Source organism: Streptopelia decaocto (genome assembly GCF_964273445.1).
Source record: "Streptopelia decaocto genome assembly, chromosome: Z".
Taxonomy (NCBI): Eukaryota; Metazoa; Chordata; class Aves; order Columbiformes; family Columbidae; genus Streptopelia; species Streptopelia decaocto.
Genome location: NC_138657.1, coordinates 36,409,044 through 36,430,149, shown reverse-complemented (window position 1 = coordinate 36,430,149; position 21,106 = coordinate 36,409,044). Strand labels below are relative to the sequence as shown.

Genomic DNA, 21,106 nt, shown 5'->3' with positions numbered 1-21,106 from the left:
AAGAAATAGAATTTACTGAGTATTCAATTTGTCACCTTTTCTTTTGGAAAATTGGAACTGATTCAAGTCAGCTAATGAGTGGCCCATAAAATTGTTCATCCTGTATGTCTCTACTGTAACAGCATTAATGACCTGCTGTATTAATAAATTAAATCTGCAGAACAGTAAGCATGGATAATTAAAATAAAGCCCGAACGCTGGCTGGTGGATATTTTTATACTTGGCAGGTGTAATAGAGTTGTATATACTTCACTAAACACTCTATGTGTTTCTAGAGGTGAAAACTGCTTTTTTTCCCAGCTAAATATTGTCACACATGGGACAGGATCAAAAGTTTAAACAGAAACCAGATGGAAAGGGCCTCTAGTGTTTTCACTCTTTAAAAAGTATTCTTTAATCACAGAGATGTGTTCAGTTAGGCTGAATATGATCAGATTGACACTACCTCCTTCGGAAAGAAGGTGCAAACTCTGTATGAATATGCAGAAGCCACTGCATGTTTCCTTCTTGGGTAGTGTACAAAATAATCACTTCAGGCTGCTTCAGTGCCTAGTGAGTATACAACTGTGTAAATATATATTAATAACAGTGAAAGGCTCCTTATGCTTGCAATTTTAAAATCAATTCATATAAGCAATATGCTTTCTGAAAAAAAAAAAACAAACAACAAAACAAACCAAACCCACAACCATCTAGTGGAAATATAACTTTGTCATTTAATGTAACAGCTACAGATTTCTGACTTCGGTAAAATATAAGAACAACTTTGAGCTTCAGCTTGGTGTTATTTAGCCAGGAAGACATGCATTTACCTTAATGGTGGTGCCACTGCATTGGATAGCATGTGAAAACATCCACCTGGTTTTAACAGAGCGTATTTTCTTTCCAGGAGTGTAACACACTGCTCAGACCCTTTCCCCCCCAGCACACTGAAGCACAACGGGAAATCTGATAATTATGGCAAAAATATGGGCAACATTTCCAGCTGCCAGTCACTCCTGGAAACAAACAAACAAATAAGCAGTTAATGAATGTGGAAATGTTATAGAGAACACGAAGTCGAAAAGGCTAAATTGTGGGGATGCATTGCATCTTCCTCACTTCTTTCAATCTGTGGATGCAATTGCAGGTTCAGAGCCTCGGCGTGCAGCAGCTCAGGTACCTCCCGCCGTTGCGAAACTGACATTTCTGAAGAAAACTCAGCAACGGGTTTCAGTGGCGGGAGAATGAACGCCTGTTTTCCATCTAGATCTAAGAGCGGGCTGAATCGGGCGTGAAAGAACCCGGGCATTTTTCAGGCTCTATCAAGGCGTTCCTCCCCAGCTCCCGCGGGGCGCGGCCGCACCCGACCCTATTGGCTACCGGCCCTGCCCCGGGCAGCTCCCCCCGCACCCCATCCCTCCCTGCCAGCCCTGCCCGTCCCTGCCGCTCGGCACAGCGCTGCCCGCCGCTGCCTCCGCCGCGCTCGCCCGACGAGGCGCCGCGACTCGCGCCCCACGCCCCTTCAGGGCAGCGGGCTCTGCTGCCAGCCTGGTGGCGCTGGGGTGCGCCCCGGCGAGGGAGGAGCTGCCCGCCGGCCGCGCCGAGGCCACGACGGGGCCGCTCCAGCGGGAGGTGCCTTGGCTCCTGCCCCTCTCCGGGGCACTCGGGCTCTCCCCGTCGGCCCGGACGAGGGCAGACGTTTGGGTGAGGGGCTGCTCCTCCCGCCGCCCGCTGAGCGGGTGGCACCCGCCCTCCGAGGAGGAGCGGCGGCGGCGGCGGACGCGCGGCTACCCGCCCGGCCGAGGCGCCCCGGCGACGCACCCACCCCCGAGGGCTCGCGGGGCCGGGCCGGGCCCCATGGCGAGGAGGAGGAGCAGGAGCAGCCGCGGTCGGGATTGGGGGCCGCCGGCGCCGCCCGCCCGGCCGAGGGGAGGAGGCGGCAGGAGGAGGAGCGGCGGCGCGGGCCGCAGCGAGCTGGCTGGGTTCGCAGCGGCTGCCCCTGAAGATGGCGGCGGCGGAGGCGGCCGCTGCTCCGGGCAGCGGGGGCTGCTCGCCGGCGGGCGGCGGCTCGGTGCCCGTCCTGTTCTGCTTCTCCGTCTTCGCCCGGCCCTCCAGCGTGCCTCACGGCGCCGGCTACGAGCTGCTGATCCAGAAGTTCCTCAGCCTCTACGGGGACCAAATAGACATGCACCGCAAGTTCGTGGTACAGCTCTTCGCCGAGGAGTGGAGCCAGTACATAGACCTGCCCAAGGGCTTCGTGGTCAGCGAGCGCTGCAAGGTGCGCCTGGTGCCACTGCAGATACAGGTGAGACTCGACGGCGAGGCAGTGCCGGCGGCCACAGGTGTGTGCGTGGTTGTGGGCGGGCAGCCCCGGTCCAGCTGGCGGCTGCGGCTGCCCGGCCTCCCCCGGACCCTTGCGGGAAGAGGTGGCAGCGAGCTGGGACAGCAGCGGCGGCCGGGGAGCCCGGGGCGGGCTGGAGCTGTGGGCAGAGCCTCGCCAAGCGCGCGTGGACTTGTTTTTCCGTGGAAACTTTTGTTTTGCTAAGAAGGGTGTGCTTTGCGCCAGATGCGTTTGACAACTGGGCTTTGCCGTCAGTGAGTCAGAACGTACTTGCCCCCATGAATGGGAAAATAACCTGGTAGCTGAAATAATCTGTACTGCTCCATTAAAACAGGTGGCTGGTGCTATCCAGCCTTGACTGGAGTTAATGCTCCTAGGTGGAAACTCAAAGGGTGCTGGTAAAGAGGGCTCTGCCAAAATTCAGTCTTATGTCTCCTAGGACCCTGGGATTTCTGTATCACTTTTCTGTATCACTTTTGCCCTAAAAAGCTCTTTCTGATATAAAGGTTCATAACTCAATAGTTTTGTGGCTGTAAACCAGGAAACCAGACTGCCAGACAGATATAGTACGTGTGTTTCATACTAAGATATCTTTATGCACACTGGAGATTTGTACCAGTCATGCTGTAATAGTTGCACTTGAAGGAAAATTGCTTTTTCCTTTTTCCAGCCTCAAAGAAGTCAACTGAAAAACAACCAAAAAAAGCAACAACAACAAAAAAAACCCAAACAAAAACCAGTTAAACGAAAACCCCACACATAGTTATTGTTTCAGTTCAGAACATTCTGCTTAATTTATAATTAAGAAGTTTTAGTTTATCGAGCCAACATTACTTATAAGCTGAACAAGTGATGTCATAAAAACTGAAACATTGATTGTCTTCTGTTTCCAGAAACAATCACACTGCTTGTAAACCCTGTTTAATCAGAGTCCCTTGAACCCATAGACTCTCAAGGTGATCTCTTTGCTTACACTGTACATCAAAGACGCCTTTGGAGTCTTTTGTCCTTTCCTTAACCTTATGTACAGAAAGAGTGCTTAAGAAGACCAAACTAGTTTAACAACTTATTTTGTCATTTATTATTTGTTCCGTCATTCATCACTCATTATATTCAGTTTAAAATCTTTCTCCTTTGTGTGTTGGAAATAGAACGGATGGGGACTCAGCCAGAGAAACTCCTCAGGGTCTCTCCAGCTTGCAGGAGTTGGTATGGGTGTTAATTCAAGCAAGGATTTTAAAAACAGAATTTGTGTAACCTGGGCCTGTGATTGTGGTGCAGGTCAGAATTTCATTTCTTGTGCATGCAGATCACTGCTCTGCAAAGACTCTCTTGCAGATGGCTTCTGCACTTAAAATATAAATGCAGCCCAAGTATTCATAGCAGGACATCTCAGTATAAAAGGTCGGTGTTGAGACATGGAAAGATATGTCATTCTCAGGATGCAGATGCACTACGCAGCTTTAACTGACTGCAGAGATTCAGGATGAACCAATATGCATTAATTGCATAATTGATTAGGTGCTTTCACTGATACTGTTGCAATTCTGATACAATAGCAACTGTTGATATGAAGAAGGATGGTCCTTGTCTATTATTTTAGTTGCCTCCTTGATGCACTTCAGCAGCTGAGAATGAGCTGGAGACATCACAATGATGTCAGTCAGCTCGCTGTAAGCCACCAGCAGGTGCTCAGAGATCACTCGTTTGGGGAACATTTGGTCTGATACAGTCACAGCTGCGCTTTTTAAGATCTTTAGGATTTACTGATGGGAAGATAATACTTTCTTTCCGTATGTTGATTCAGGCACTGCCGCTATTGTGTGCCCTTTTTTTCCTTCCCCCCTGATATTTTATCTGCAGTTACACAGGACATAGGTTTATCAACTCTGCAGGTGGCATAGTCAGTTGAAATACCATTTTGAATTTGTCTTTCAAGAGGGACAGCCTTTGCTCACTGATGTGATTAGACTTGCATCTTTGGAAAGATATGTTTGATTTAAAATTAAGATTCAGAGATACTAGCATCTGTATCCCTAGACAATAATTTCAGTATATTTATGTGCGTGCTTTATAAAATATATGTATGTATTTAGTTAGGGATGGCATTTTAACCCCTAGGGTGGTAGTGCCCATCAGCTCTGGAATGATATCCTCCTGTTTTGATTCCTGTGCAGACCTGTCATGGAAGGGATGCCTTTTGTTGCAGTAGCTCAAGAAATGTCAGCACCAAATCGGTTTGACTGGCCTCTTTCAATTTCCTGTCCATACAGTTGAGGGGGACGGTAATCTCACAAAAAAATCACCATATGCTGCCGTTGTAAAGCCAATCCACGCAGCTCAGTTCAAGGCTTGATTTATACAGGCACATTTGCTCTCCAGTTGTATTTGTGCCTTCATACTCTTTGTTCATATATGTATGTTTGGTTGGTTTAGCTGACCTGGCACAAAACAGTTGCTTGAACTTCTAATGGCCACCCAGTGTTAGGGAGGCTGGTGGGGGGCAGTGAACCCTGATCCTCAGCCTGGCTGCCACTCTTGAAACAACCGCAGACTGATGGTGAGGAGGAACATTTTCCTTTGGCCCCTATCAACTAGTAAGGAGGACATTTACTTGCAGCTTGAGGGACGGAATGCTGGTAGAAAGGATCCCTCTGTTTTTCATGGATTGTTACATGTTCTAAAAGTTTAACAGAATAGTAACTGTAGTCAGGGCGGGGGAATGCAGGGCCACTTTAATGTCTTCTAACTCTAAATGCAGTTAAAGAGTGCTACTAAAACTATTGAGTTTTGCTGTAACAGTTGTAGTTGGCTTTGGAGGAGAGAAGCAATAAGGAAAAACACTTCGGAGGTATCGGAAGAGAAGACAGCTGTGCTCATTACGGCCCTGTAACAGGCACCATTCACATGTGTGCCCAAGAGAGGCTATTTCACAGTTGCTGTCATAACTTCAGGGTGACTTCTCTTCAGCAGCACTTGTGCTATGTGTTTACAAACTTGTAACCTTAAGATGCTAGAGCTAAAAGGGTAAAATTATTATTGAAATAATTGCATAAAGCACCTCTACTTCAGGAGTTTTTTTAAAAATATATTGATGTCTCGTATGCATCTTCCTTGCAGAAAACTGCTTGCAGAATTATACTTAATTGTTGCTGGAAGATACGGTAAATGAAATAGGACTATTCATACACAGGTTTTCACTCTTTTTACACATATCTAATATTGGTATGTTCAGATGCTTAGAAAATAGAAGTAACTCAGGAGCCTAAGTCCGATTTCTGCAGACCAGGAAAAGCCAAAGCATAGATTGCAGGATATGAATCTGGTGAGGGGTGTCATTTGCTTTTTTCTTTTTTTAAAGATGCAATTATAAGTTCTGGTGCGTTAGTGCTACAATTAAATGCAATGTTTCTAAATAAATACATTTTTTAAAAAGCAGCACTTGAAAAAGGAGGGGGGAAAAAAGGACTGAAAATCTTGAAAGAGAGGTTTATTCACATCTAGACTCTGTGTTTATCTTTACTCTGCAGCAAACATTTTCATCATTTTTTATTTTGATGAGGACTTTTATACTGTCTTAATTTTATAAATATCATGTGCTTATCGAACCAATTCTGTAATTTTTTAAATGCTGAATTGTGTATAAAAGGCTGCACTTGGGCTTAGCCTGAAATGAGTGTTTATATTCATACACTGAAAAACTTGTAACCGATTTTTCCCTTGAAATACATGTAACTGAATTTCTTCAATTATTTTCCTTTGAAAGATAAGCAGCAAAACTGAATTTTACAAATTGCCTTTTAGAAATAAAGAACAAAATATGATAGCCAGCTTCTTTTTGTTTTTGTCTTTTTATGCCACCCTTGAAATACCAAGGCTGCAAGGTCCTCCACTCTGCCCTTTTAGTGGGTAACCTTGGCAAGAGATTTATGAGGTGACTAGTGATGTCACATGGTATTGTTTCTCAGCTTCCATATTCTAGTTCATTACAAATACTGGGGGAAAATTGCGTTTTGTGTGTGAAATGGTTCCTTGAAGTTTGAACAGGGAAAGTACAGATAAAGAGACAGTATATGTGAGTATTTTTGTAAGGTAGATTCTGTAATTACAGTACTTCATCACAGTCAAATTTTGTATGATTAATAATAATCAGCAGAGATGAAACATGTGGAAAAACACCTGTCCTTTCCTACCTAGGCCTTTTCTAGTGTGGGATTTAAAGTTGCGTGTAGCTCGTGACAGCATACCTTTAAATCCTGGTCTGGACAAGGTCCCAGAGATGACTTCTCTAGCTGGGTCAAAGAGCTGCATCAGGTTACGTGTCCATCTGAGGCACCTATTCTGGTTGTGCTGTGGATAACTTCCAGCTGGAGGGAGGAAAGTCCTGGTGGCTAGCTGAGAGGGGTGAAGCAAAACAAATAGAAAAGCTTGTGTACTAAGGGAGGTGGGGAGGGAATCTTCGGTGATTTGGGTTGTGTGGGGTGTTTTTTTTGCTTTGTTTGTTCATTTGGTTTGGGGTTTTATTGTGTGTGGTGTGGGGTTTTTCTTTTCTTTTTTTATTTTTCTTTTTTTTTTTTTTTTTTTGTGGATTTGTTTGTTTCCCCCCTTTAAATGTAGGTTGTTTAATGGTATTGTGGCTGATTAGATGTTACATATGGGGTGGACTAGGACAGGCAATGTCTGGCTGCAGTGGCTCACCATCCTTGTCCAGCCTCAGGGTGGATGCAAGAAGATGCTGACGTGCTGGCCCAGGGTTTGGATATGGGCTTGACCCCACTCTGGTTCAGGGGCAGGGTGCAGCACAGGGACAGTGCAGCTGTCATGTTTTTTGCTGTCGGGGGTGTACAAGCTGGTGGTGTCCCATGTACCTGATGTGGTGTGGCTGTGGAAGGGGAGGATGGCTTTGAGAGCAAGTGAGTGATAGGATTTGTGTGGCACATTGAAGGACCAGTAAGTGGAAACTTTCCTTTATACATAGCAGATGCTTCTGTGAATTTATTTGTGGACTGCATTAGCTATTACTTATGAAACTTAATTTCAATCTGCTTTCTGCTGTGCTTTGTCCTTCCTACATGTGCGTTTCCAAGTAGCACCAGCAAGTGTTGATTTTTTTTGCCATGTATTTCTTGTGGTTTCTTCTTGTTCTACCTTGTGTTGCATGGTTCAATTCAGACTGCAAGTTAATCAGAAATAAATATGAAAATCAATATAGGAGGTATTTTTGTTAGATTTAGTAAAAGCTTTTATTTAGCAAATATATTTGACCCAACTTCATTTTAAAGTGCCACTGGTATTAAACTGAAGGCATAAATTAAATCATATTATACCAACTTGATAACAGAGGATGGCAGGTATAAGGCTTTGCTCCAACTCCCTGTAATGTTTGTCATAAGCACATGGGATTAAGGATTCAGTGAAAGTCTGTAATGAGGATGCTCCCTGGCTGGAAAGGCGGTTGGCTTTCTTCTGTGCTTAACTGTCAAATCAGAATAATATTGAATCGGGCTGTATAAGATCTGTTCCATGTCTGCTGTTTGTAAATACTCCATCATCCATGTCAGTGCTGAAACTTAGGGTAAACACTTTTTCTACAGAAGGTGCAAACTGGGAGGAGCTGCAAGCATCTGAGAGCAGAATTCAGGCTTTTCATGACAAGTTGTAGAAACAAGGTGAAATGAGATGCAATTCAAAATGGAAGCAACAAGGGTAGAAATAATTCCTACACTAAGTTAAAAATAATCAACTATGCAAATAGAAGATGAGGGAGAGTTCAAGGGTTGATTTTGAGGTTAAAATGCACCTAAGGACTCTATGTATCATCAATTATTAAAAGAGCACATAACGTACTGGAAAGTACAAATTGAACAGGGCCTGCAAGGGCTATGAATTGACTGTTCTCTGAAGCTCTACTAGTGCTGAGAGGTATTCTGGGCGGATAAATACTACCGTTACGGTGGTATTGAGTGCCTCACTGTAGACTGCAATTTGAGAAGCACCTCAGGGAGGGCAATGAAAATTATTTGATTTGTAGGAGGAAAGATTGAAAGTACTATATAAGTTTTAGAATAAGGAAGGGAGTGGAAAGGACTGAAGGGAGACCAGATCTCAGTCTTGAGGTATGGCTATAGGTGTTCCTATACCTCCAAGGATGGAGATCACACTACCCATTTTTAGTGCAGCTAGCTACCTTCCTAGTAAAAAAATATTTCTCTAATGCCTGTTGTTATGTTTTTCTGTCTTCCTGTGGCATCAGTGGGGTCTGGTGTTAGAGCATCTGCTTTATGGTTGTTACTGCATTTGCCTTCGTAACTGCTTGCATTAACAGTATTGCTGTTTCGCTAATGAGGACTGGAGGAACTGTTGTTATAGATGTTTGTGGTTTTGGCAGTAGTGGTGTACTGAATCAGAGAGGTGTGGAAATTTAGTGTTTGCAGTTACAATGAGAAAGTAATTTTCACAACAGTATGAAGAGACCATTCCGTATGGTTGAGCTTGGCCATTAGTGTAGTTTTTTGACCTTGGAAATTGAGATCAAAAGTGTTTTACTCAGGAGACATGGTGAACTAACAAAAGATTTGAGACTAATATTTAAGGGCTCCAATTTATTTGTGGCCAGTTGACCTTGGCTGGCTGCCAGCTGCCCGCCAAGCTGCTCTATTATTCTCCCTCCTCAACAGGACAGGGGAAGAAAATAAGACAAAAAGCTGCTAGATCAAGATAAGGAGAGGGAGATCACTTACCAATTAACATCACAGGCAAGACAGACTGAACTTGGGGAAATTAATTTAATTTATTGCCAATCACTAACAGAGTAGAACAATGAAAAAGCATAAATGTGAAAACACCTTCCTCTCACTCCTTACTTCTTCCCAGCCTCAACTTCATTCCTGACTTCTCTACCTCCTCCCTGCAAGTCGTACAGGGAGACAGGGAAAGAAGATTGCAGTCAGTCCATAATGCTTCATTTCTGCTGCTCCTTCCTTCTCCCTCTTTGCCTGCTCCAGTGTGAGGTCCCTCCTACATGAGACAGGAACTTCTCCAATGTGGTTCCTTCCCACAGACTGTAGTTCACAAACTGCTCCAGCGTGGGTCCCTTCCATGGGGTGCAGTCCTTCAGGAACAGGTTGCTCCAGCCTGGGCCCATCACAGGGTCACAAGTCCTGCCAGCAGACCTGCTCCAATGTGGGCTCTCTCTCCATGGGTCTACAGGTCCTGCCAGGAGCCTGCTCCAGCTTCAGGGGCTCCTTTGGGCATCCACCTGCACTGGTGTGGGGTCCTCCCTGGGCTGCAGATGGATTTCTGTTCCACTGTGGACCTCCATGGGCTGCAGGGGAATCTCTGCTCTGGTGCCTGGAGCACCTTCTGCCCTCCTTCTTCACTGGCCCTGGTATCTGCAGAGTTGTCTCACATGTTCTGACTCTTCTCTCCCAGCTGCTGTTGCACAGCAGTTTTTTTAGCCTTTCTTAAAGATGTTATCATAGAGATGCCACCAGCATCGCTGATGGACTCAGATTTGGTCAGTAGCAGATCCACCCTGGAGCCAGCTGGCATAAACTCTGTCTGGTATGGGGCAGCTTCTGGCATCTTCTCACAAAAGCCACCCCTGCAGTGTCACCCACTACCAAAACCTTGCCGTGTAAAACAAATACATCCCTGCTCTTCCAAAATACAGTATTCTACAGATTCTCTAAGTTTGTCTTAGTTTAAAACATCACCACCTCAGTCTGCAGAAAATGAAGTGCATACAATTAATGGCTGCTTCCCAGAAGCAGTTTATTAAGTTTGATTTATCAGGCTGCTGAAAAGCTCCTGAATAGATGTAATTTCTCTTGAGTTGCCTTACGAGTATATGTATTTGCCTTCTTTCCCTGTAGCCTCCAGCTGAAGACTTATCTTTTGCTTCTGTATGTAGTGGAAGTAATTTCATACAAATACAAAGCACTCTTTCAAAGTATGAGAAAATGCAATCTTCAATTTATTTTTTCTTACCCCTCTTTTTACCGTTCTTGGTAGCATGTACAATGGAAACTCTGGGAGATTATTTTTAAAATGTATTCAGTTCAGTTTCTGGTCATAATACTGACAAGCCTCTCTGCTTTCATTCTAACCTTTGGACTTTCATCAGACTTGTGCTAAAAGATGTCATAGACAAGACGAACAGACTATAGAATAAAACTACTGAAAATATGTGTACATGAAGTGAATGTGTAACCTCATCTGGATGTTCCTACTCTGGCGGGGGGATTGGACTGGATGATCTTTTGAGGTCCCTTCCAATCCCTGACATTCTGTGATTCTGTGTAGTATTGAAAGCAAGTGGCAGTCTGCTTTTTTAAAAACTTTATTTTATACTGATTTTATGTCAGTTCCAAGAGTTGTGGATTTAAAGATGAATTTGAGGAATGTAAGTTTGCTGTTGTTTTTTTTTTTTTTTAATAACAGTACTTTAGTACCAGCTCCTCCACCCCTCGTCAGAGTTCAGAATTTTCCATGTACATTTGCACTAACTTGCATCTTCCACCTAACAAATTCTTGATTACCTATTGATGATGACTGTACTCTACTGCTCAGTATCAGCTGTTCATTTGAATTTAGAAACATACCAAAATCAGGCTTGAAATAATTTCTCCAATTTTTACTTTAAAGTAACATAATTCTGTCACTTTTCGGAGGTGTTGCAGACTTTCTAATTCTGCATACTTTTCCGAAAGGGTCTTCACTTCCTTGGAAAACGTTATCTTGATTTTGTTTTTCAGATGACTACTTTGGGCAACCTGACACCCTCAAGCACTGTGTTTTTCTGTTGTGATATGCAAGAGCGATTCCGGCCTGCCATCAAGTACTTTGGTGATATCATCAGTGTGGGCCAACGACTGGTATGGTTTTGCACTTTTTTCTTATAATGAGTTTTGATCACACATACATATTATTAGTTTATACACAGCCAGTTTACTGTTTTTTTTCGGTTTCATGTAATAACAATGTCTTTGCTATTATTGTTCTTTAATAATTTATTTTCTTGTGCACTTTACTCCCTGTCCCCTTGCAGCTCCAAGGTGCACGGCTCTTAGGAATCCCAGTTATTGTAACTGAACAGTATCCCAAAGGTCTTGGCAGCACTGTGCAAGAAATTGATTTAACAGGAGCTAAACTTGTGCTTCCCAAAACAAAATTTTCAATGGTGTTGCCAGAAGTCGAAGCAGCATTAGCAGAGATCCCTGGAGTCCGCAGCGTTGTCCTGTTTGGAGTAGAAGTATGTGCTTTATCATTCTTGTGCTGTTTTATGGTAATGTCTGTTAGAGCACAATAGTATTAAGCATTGCTTTCTGTAATTAAAAAAAATATTCAATTTGTATTGCTTAGAACTGACACATCCTCTACAGATTAAATTATTCTTGTGTTATTTGTTTGAGATATTATCTCATAATAAAATTCGAAATTAGATAGTTGTGAACTACAGGCTTTTGTCTTAGTTGTGGTTGGGACTTAAAACCCACATTGAGTGCCCTAGTAAGGTTTTCAAGGGTAGAAAAATACATGTTTGAACCCTAATTAATTATGTATTCTAATTTGGCATTGCACTACTGATGTCTTATAATAATGTTTTGTTGGTGAGGTTTTTGCCTTTGATTTCTCCCCTGTAGACTCATGTCTGCATCCAGCAAACAGCATTGGAATTAATTGGCAGAGGTCTGGAAGTTCATATTGTAGCTGATGCCACCTCATCAAGAAGTATGATGGACAGAATGTTTGCGCTTGAGGTAAGTTTTTTAGTCAAGGCTTTCTCCACCATGGGTCTGTATGTTAATTTCCCTGCTTATTGTAAACCAACGAGGAATTTCTAAGGGCAGTAAGCAGTGGACAAATGTAGACTTGAGAAGAAGTGAATGCTCTGATTCTCAGAATAGCTTCATGATGGAGAAGGATTACTGCCTAATTTTTCTCCCTAAATTATGATTTAATGTGTGGAACCCGTTTTGGGACACTTGGATTTTAAAAGTGATTGTTTCATGCAATTTAGGTTACTCTGTATAACCATTAGCCTTTTAGGATATTTTCTTATGGAGTGTTATCTGTACAGCACAGTGAAAGTCCTACAGAGCTTTTCGTTTTGTTGTTCCAAACAGTATTAGTTCTGCTGTTGAAATTCCTTGAAATGCAATGAAATATTCTGAGTGATCCTGTTCAAAGCTCCTTCTTGCATGTCTGTCTCTCCTTCTGGTCTTCCCCGTCAGTGCAAATTAAAGCTTAATCTAAAGACTGTGATTATATTAAAGATTTAGGGCTAATTTTTTTTTTTTTTTTTTTGGGGGGGGCCTTTCTAGGAGCTTTGAATAACTAAATGTTGAGAAAGTGGAATAAATATAACAGGAAGATTTAAAAGCATGTACAGCTATATGGTAGCAAATTCATGCAAATGATTTTTTTGATAGTGTACTGTAATTTGCCTACCAGGCATCACTGCTGGAAAACCAAAAGTAATGTATACAGAAAGTATTGCATTTTTTGCCTTAGGCCTTAAGAATTATTTGGTAATTGAGACTAATAGCAACAACAGCATTTTATACTGTCTTTCATAGATTTGGAGAAGACTTAATTTCTTCTGTTTCTCATTAATAAGAGAATTAGGGGCTAGAGGGAAATTACCAGCATATAGCATTTGATGAAACCCATGACTGATTAAGTGGAAGCTTAGTGTCATCTGTCATGTAAAGGATAGTGACGCACACAGACTGCAGGAATGACTGAAATCATGGACTTACCAAGTCAATGTGGTGCAGCAGCAGTAGTAGACAAAACAAGTACAAAATTAAGTACAATACTTAATCCTAGAAGTAGAGTAAAAGCCAATACCAGCCTCTTTGACATGTTATAGTGTGTTTTACTTCTAAAGACAATGCATGCTTTTTTTTTTTTTTTTAATCAACACTTCTCAGAATGCAAGGCTTTTTAGCCTACTGTTTCTTCTCTCATTCATGCTAGTTAAAAGCAAAAACTTTGTATTCCTGCAGAAGAACATGTTGAAAACATTACCATAATATTTCATTTTGTTTTTCCTATTTTTCTCTTGTGTATGTGGTTTAAACAAGTGTGTCATTGTAAAGAGTAGGAGAGCTGGGGAAGCTATTTTCTTTGGCTCAACTTAAGAATGTTACAAGGCTTTCTGCAATTATTGCAAGCAGGAAGCATTGACTTCAGTAAATGTAGCCTAGTTAGTTCATCATTATATAGCCTGTAGTTACATATATATAGTTACTGGTCCCCTAAAATTAATAACCTTCCCCCTTCAATTGCTTTGTAATTGAACAAATAAACAGCAGTGGTCTACGTCTGCCCTAGAAAGTTTGAAGCTTGTCTTTCCTTTAGTAATTACAATTGAAACCTGTATGAAGGTGTACAAATCTGTATTTTCTGTCTCTTTCCCTCACTTGGCTCATTCAGGACCTGATTAGATTTGGTGGAGCATGCAGCTGAGTAGAGGATGATGAACAGAAAGCTGAATCCATTAAGAGTTTTACTATCAAAGCATCTGTATGATTGCTAGGAAGCTGATGGGGAGCATGCGGAGCCTTTAGTTAAAGATTACTTTGCTATGTAAGCGACAGCCACAGTCTTAAAAGTCCAAAAACCTTGCAATAAGTTCTGTGGCTTGGGCTGCACAAAGTGTTGTTCTGTTTAGTTGCACACTGAAAACATCTAGCAGACGTCTTTCAGTTTTGGTTTCTATGCAGCAGTGCTTTTTATTCTGTAGCCTCTGAGAACTAACTTGGGAGTAACTGAGGCTGTGATGAGATGTTGGTGAAAAGGAGCTGCTGTTGTGCCAGTATGATTTATAAGGTCTGTAGAAAGCTTTTCATTCTGACTCCTGAGACTATTAGTGCTAACTTGCTGTGTAGTCCAAACACTGAAGTACTAGTACAGAACAAGCCCTGGAAGAGAAATTGGTACAATTAAGTTTCTTGCTTAGGGTCTTTAGCTTCGATCTCACTGTTTTCTTTTTCCCCAAGCCTTTCAGATCTGCATGACAGTGAGGAAAGCTATCCTCGGGGCCATGCAGGGGAAAGGATTGTTAATATAAGAGGGGATGGATCTTCTACGTGTTTAATCTGACATGGGGAAAGAATCCAGTCCAAGTAGGAAGCCTTATTTGTAATTGAAGGCAGCCTTTTTCCTCAGTAAAGTCTAAAAAACATCACTTTCCTTTCTAGCTTAATAAATGGCACTGCTAAGAAATGCTGTAATGGAATTGGCAATAATTTCGTTAATAGGATATGTTTTTAAAAATACCATTCATTTTTTTTACAAAATGTATACTCATTCACATTTGCAAGTATCTCACATTATTATCTCTCTTCTCTTTTTTCTTTCAGCGTCTTGCTCGTACTGGAATTATAGTTACTACTAGTGAAGCTATATTGCTGCAGCTGGTAGCTGATAAAGAACATCCAAAATTCAAAGAAATCCAAAATCTCATTAAGGCAAGTGCCCCTGAGTCAGGGCTCCTTTCCAAAGTTTAAAGAGGATGTGGAGGAAGCAGACCACTGTCATCTTTGAGGAAGAAAAGCTGTAAGCGCACATGTACACCTTTCACTCAAAGTTTGGTAGAAAAGTAAAATTAAAATTTGAAATATTCGTGCTTGCCTTAGCTAAATTGTCTGATTGTACATCTGGGTGCCAGTATGTTCTGTTTAGTTAAAACTGTCAGAGACTTTGGATACTGTAGGACTTTTTTGTGTTCAAATTTCTGTACTTATTTAAAAAACAAAACAGAGATGCCTGCTGGTCTATACTATACACTAATTGTAACAGCTACAAAAGTGTATATTTCTGTGACACCTCTTGATTGTCTGCTTCATAAAAGCATTCTGTGATGTTCTGTTTTACTTTTGTATTAATAGGGGATATTTACGTATTGCATAAATGTGATGTGATACCCTTCAATGTTCTATGTAAATGAAGTATTTTAATAGGGTGTAAGTTAAAACCAAGTAAGGTATTTGGACTACATGTGCGCTTTTTTCTCTAGGACAAAATCTAAGTGCTATGCTTCATAGACAAGACACATAGATCAGGCGGCAGCTAATGTTTGATTGCTCTAGGTCACTGAAGCCTTCATTGTGACTTTTGATTATTGTGAAATTGATTGTCCAACCCTGTACTTCGCTTAAGGCTACACAAACAGAAAACTGGCATTTAATGAGGTATGAACAACTGGTGTAAAGTCCTTCAAAACTAGCAGAAGATTACCAAAATAAATTTGCAATGCTAAGTATGTTAAAGAACAAAGCTTTTCAACTTCGAGTGCTGAATCTACTACTATATTTAGATTTCCCCCCCCGCCTCCCATTTTGGTTAGATTGAATAATTCCATCTAATTTACTCATTTGGCCAAGTGGTCTTTGAAAGATATCTCAGCTTTTCTAGGTTTTTGCTCTTTTTTGTGGGCTCCAGTTGGGTGGAGTTTGAATGGAATCTGGCCTAAAAGCATTCTTTAGAAAAAGAGCATCTTTAACTTAATGATAGATATATGTATTTTCTATCTAGAAGCAATCTTTTAACACATGATTTCATAAAGGCACTTTCTTCATTTTCCAGTGGTTTAAACAATGTTGTGTAAAGTTTACAGTGTGACTGAAACATTTATTTTTTTAAAAGAGTACTAGATGTCATACTGAACACTGATCTTTTTGGTAGAAAGCCAATTATACTACATGCATTGTTTTAAATTGCCTAGTTTCCCCACAAGATGGCTCTAAAAGAATTGTTTCGTAGAGTTATAACCTTTATATGTTCAAAACAAATAAAACATTGACATTCGCTGTCTCTCTTACGCTTGTGATATTTATTGGAGAGCAAATTCTGAAAGCTGTGTTTGCTGTGGAAATTATTCTGCTTTGTGCAGCTGTGGAATTTCTATACACATCATGGGAAATTTGTGTAAAGATCAGGTGGGTAATGTCTAATAATTCTTATCTTCTGCACCTAGTTGTGGTGTTATTTAGTGTTCCAACATATGAGGAATGATCATTATGCTTCAAGTTGGAGGCAGGGAGGTGAGTTGAATTGAAGAACCGTTGTCCTCTATCACTGACCTACTTTTTACCTTCTTTTCTGGTATATTAATTATGTTGCCTAGCAGTATAAAGTCCACTTCTATAAATCAGCAGCTATGCACAAAAATTCTATAAATTTCTTATGAAATAATAGCTTCATGGCTTTCTTACCTTTGTGTGTTGATGGTACCTAGAGTTAGTAATTGAAGGAAAAAATGGTAACAGGTTTTTTACACCTTTATTTTTGCAGTTTTTCCTCAATAACAACTACATGAGTTTTTAGGAGATAATTGCATTTGTATTTGTTATTAAAAATTTACAAGTTTTATATAAATATAAGTTGAAGGACAGATGCCATAAGTTCCTTAGTGCAGTCCTTTCCTAACTAAGGTTTTTACCAAAAGGAGAAACATTTGGTAGCAAGATAGCACTAGAGAAGAATCTATAAAATACATTTATAGTCTCTCTGATGACTTTCCTCCTGTTTTTTTTTGGTATTTGCATAGCCTTCTATGGCAAACTAGATTTTTGTCAAGGTCCTTAATGTGTGTGGGTTTTTTTTAAAAGAAGCTTAAACAATAAGAATGAAGAACTACCCATGGTTACTCTATAAAACTGAGCTGTTAGATGTGAATATAGAGGCAGAATGATTGAAGTCTTTCTCCTTCATTAGATGAGTGCGCCAATCAGCATCACGTGGATCATTCAGATGAGATTCTGAGAGTGTTTGTTTAGAAGGAACAGAAAAATTGTTGCCATATTTATCCTATGAAAAGTAAGTTTATTCACAGGATAGAATTTCCTTTCCTGCTTCATGCTCTCACTCATCTGTATTTTCTGTTATCTGAAATGTGGCTGTTTCTATGCAATAGAACAGCAGAATGTTTCATTACCTAGTGTAGGTACTATTTTTCCCTGCAAGGATATGGGATAAATTAATGAAATAACATGGAGAATTCTTAGGAGTATAGTCAGGTGACTGAAAAAAAAGTAATTTATCACTAGATGCCAAGCTGTCCTTTATTTGAAGGCTTTACCACACCTATGGTGAAGCAACACAAATTGCCACCTGCTGTAGGTGGCATCTTCATAATTTCTCTTTTCTTTGGGGATGCAGAAAGACCATCTCCTTGATGGAGAAGGCTGGTTTATTTTCCTCAGTAGGTGTTCTGGTTCCATGCAAAGTTGCTGATGTGTTGTTAGCCTGACTGGAACAGCTGGTGTATAAATTCTACACTAAATATAATAAAAGGTGTGTGTGTGTGATTAGTTTTTATCTGCTGAACCCGCACAAAGATGGGTGGTCTTTTTCTTAATGGGAAAGTTTAGTTTTTGAGTTTAAAATATGATCCTGTCTCTTCACAGAGCTGTGGTCTTTTTATTATTTTTCCACCTGTGTGATGATTTTTTATTAATTAAAACTATTAAAGTCTCTGGTATCCTTTGCAAAACCTGAGAAAGGAGAATGAATAAAAAGTCAGCTCTTGCTAGCTGATGTTTTCTATTATGATCATCACAAATGGCTGAAGAAATGATGCTGTGAGATGGCTCCACCATCATTTCTGCACTTGCCTGACAGTAGTTCTCAGGTAAATGTGCACTTAAATAAATTATGCTGCTTATTGAGTATGTTTCATACTAGACATCAGGATGGTACACATCAGCCCTCGCCATCCCACCCCACCACATGTTTATTACATCACCCAAACAATTACATTAATATTTCAGGAGAGAAGAATTATCATCAATCTTCTCTTTTTGACCTGAGCACTCTAATTGTTTTTCTTTTAGAAGCCTCATAGATTTTGGGAGGTCACGATTTTTGTTCAACTGAAGCTCTTCTACAGATTTGTTCTCCTATATAAAAGGTGAACATTCAATTTTTGTTACTCTAAGAACTCTCATTCAATTGAACATGAAGCAATAGTTGGAGCTTTGGAGCCCTGAAGAAAGGCAGGTGATATTAAGGAGACTTACTTTCGTAAGCGGTGATGCTGACTAGTACTGATATGTAGTTCACTTGTTATTCTTTGGAGTATTTTCTGCCATATTAAGTGCCATGGCAGTGCCAGAAGATGTCAGTGATTTGTAGAATCTGTTTGGTTTTGGTTTAAACTAGAAATAAACTGTAGTAGTTGTGTATAACAGATGGCCTTCAGATAGGTTTAGAACATCTGCTCTGCAAGTGGACTATGGAAGGAAATCCTTGAAAAAAAGGTTGTGTTTTGATTGCTCAGTGCTGGTTGTTTCTTAATAATCTCTGAAACAGAATACTTTTATTAAGCTATTGTTAGACATTTCTGTAATCTCAGAAGTGCTTCTGGTACAGCAGAGGTTATGATTGATAGCATGCTGCTGCTTTATTCAGGACAGAACTATATATCACGATAAGGTAGAATAATAATAAGGTCTGGTCTTTTATTACTCTTTTGAATTGTATAATTTAGTTTTTCATATGAGATAAAGAAATACTTGCAAAGGACTGCTGTGAATAGAAGGAATTTATTAAGTATTAGCATGCTTAGGTCAGCTTAATAGACTTACTAAAACCATCTGAGTTGGCAGCTCTCCTGCTACTGACAGCATTAGACTTGGCTTTAATGAAACCCTGTTATCTGCTCAAGAGAGAAGCTTGAGCAAACAAATTAAGAGAGCAGTTAATAGAGAGTAGATGGTGAAGTGCAAAGGCAAAATGGGAAAGAAAGCTTGAAAAAAACCTTGTTTTCTAATTACTGTATTTTTGTGTGTGCGGTTTGTGTGTGTATGTGTGGTTTTTGTTTGGTTTGTTTTTTTTTTTTCCCCATGGGGATGTTAAGAAGCTGGAAAACTTATTAACATAGAATTACATACCTTAAGTTTGAAAAAACTGAGAAGGTCACAGCAGTTCTTGCCGCTGTCTTGCTATGCACTTTATTCTCTTCCTGGACTGTTAGCTCGTTTTCATCACAACTGTCCAAAAAACAGACCCTTCTAAGCATTTTGGCTCTTGAGTATTGCAAAAACTGCCAACTGGAATCAAAATAAAAAAAAGGAGAAGGTGTTGGCACAAAGACTGAAGGTCACCCCATACTCGGCCCTGACATCCCTGAGACAGGTATGAACTGTTGTTACCTGCACTGTGATTTTGAGAGAAGGAATATGTATAAATGAGACTTGGACACACTAAAAGCTTTCTGAAAACAAAGGTAGCTTGTCATAATTGGAATTATTTTACCTGTTCAGAACATGGATTTTTACAGCTAAAAGATCTTTGCGTACCTGAGATGAAGTGAGTTAGAACTAAGTTGGTGCAACTCATCTCGCACCATCGAGAGGGGGCTGGATTGTTAGATTAAGCCCAGATTCATTAGAGAGAGCTTCTTGCTTGCTGCCACAGGAAAGCAGACATTTACAGTTAATCCAAATGAGAATATTGATCTATTTCTTTTAAAGATTTGTCTGTTAAGGTTCACAAAGCTCTTGACAAAACCTGAGTTCAGTTGAACTCTTGAAGCTGGATTTTAAAATATCATTCAGGCATCTGGAAAAGCAGATGTTTGGCTTACGTATTGTTTCCATAGTTTGAAGGAGCTTATTGAAATGAAGAGTAAGGCTGCTATTAATTTGAAGTTCCAATATGTACGTATTTGTGTGATTTGTGTCCCAATAAAACACAATTAGGCATTCTGTTGTTCAGATTTTGATCCATAATTTAAAGATTTCATTTGGTATCTTAGTAATTTCAATGGCATTTGAATTTAGGTATTGCAGACAGGGAAGACTCCATCCAGATTTCCTTCCAAGTCATGAAGTAGGAAACATTGCTGATGGGAAGAACCAGGGAATAAGCTGTCAAACTGTTCACCAGAGTGTTTAAACAACTCTTGGCATCAGTGTTTCTTAAGTTAGCTGGAGACATAAAGTAGAAAGACAAACTTAGAATCCTTTCATTGTATTTGTGTGTGTGCATATGTATAGTGGCATTTTTTAGTTTTTGTATGTTTGTGTGAATCTGAAAATCTTGGGGCATTTGTCATGTTGAGTAGTCCTGCTGGGTCTTCCTAGTCAAAATCCTTTTATCTAAGCAATCAAAGGATTACCATGTCACCTGCTAGCAACTTCAAGGCTATTTCAAGATGCTTACTGGACAATCTGAAATTGGGTGAACAATGCCAAACAGGAAAGTGTAATCACTGAAACATGGTAAATATAGATTTATGCTCTTGGTGTCTACTGACTCAATACTCAAGACACCATCACTTGCAGATCCCATGTCCTAAATACCATAACATACCCACACAGTTCCATTGGTGTTTAGTAGATGTGTTTGGGCTGGCAAGTATGATTAAAATGAGCTGTTTCACTAAAATTACTAAAATTACCCGAAAAAACACATCATAGGAGATGTATCACTCATAATCTAGTAAGACCGTGCTTATCAGGTATACTAGACTATTTTGTTACTGTATAAAGTTTACACGAAAGAAAACCCATTTTAAAGATTGTAACTCCATATGAGTGACCAGTGTGCTGTTGTGACAAAGAAGACCAACAAGGTGTCAGGCTGTATCAACAAGAGCCTCACCAGCAGAGACAAAGACGTCATTATCCCACTCAGGGCCACACAGAGGATCAAAGGACTGGGAAACTGCCACACAGGAAAGGCTGAGAGAACTGGCCTTGTTCAGCCTTGGGAAAAGGAGGCTTAGGAGATGCCTCATCACCATGTTCCAGTATTTAATGGGTGGCT

The 21,106-nt window shown here is 40.6% G+C and overlaps 1 protein-coding gene across 1 annotated transcript; it reads left to right on the top strand.

Moving 5' to 3' along the window:
• The first annotated feature begins 1,961 nt into the window (after positions 1-1,961).
• ISOC1 (isochorismatase domain containing 1) lies at positions 1,962-16,154 on the top strand. The gene is made up of 5 exons (XM_082074839.1): positions 1,962-2,287; positions 11,080-11,199; positions 11,373-11,576; positions 11,968-12,084; positions 14,695-16,154. The coding sequence occupies exons 1-5, from the start codon at positions 1,988-1,990 to the stop codon at positions 14,839-14,841; spliced, it is 888 nt and encodes a 295-aa protein (XP_081930965.1). The 5' UTR covers positions 1,962-1,987; the 3' UTR covers positions 14,842-16,154.
• The last annotated feature ends 4,952 nt before the right edge of the window (positions 16,155-21,106 follow it).

What these genes read in the sequence shown, in the direction of transcription:
- ISOC1 (XM_082074839.1), top strand. Translation starts at nt 1,988, where the DNA reads ATGGCGGCGGCGGAGGCGGCCGCTGCTCCGGGCAGCGGGGGCTGCTCG. An exon ending in TCAGTGTGGGCCAACGACTG is followed by an intron (nt 11,200 to 11,372) that starts GTATGGTTTTGC and finishes GTCCCCTTGCAG; the next exon opens with CTCCAAGGTGCACGGCTCTT. An exon ending in ACAGAATGTTTGCGCTTGAG is followed by an intron (nt 12,085 to 14,694) that starts GTAAGTTTTTTA and finishes TTTTTCTTTCAG; the next exon opens with CGTCTTGCTCGTACTGGAAT.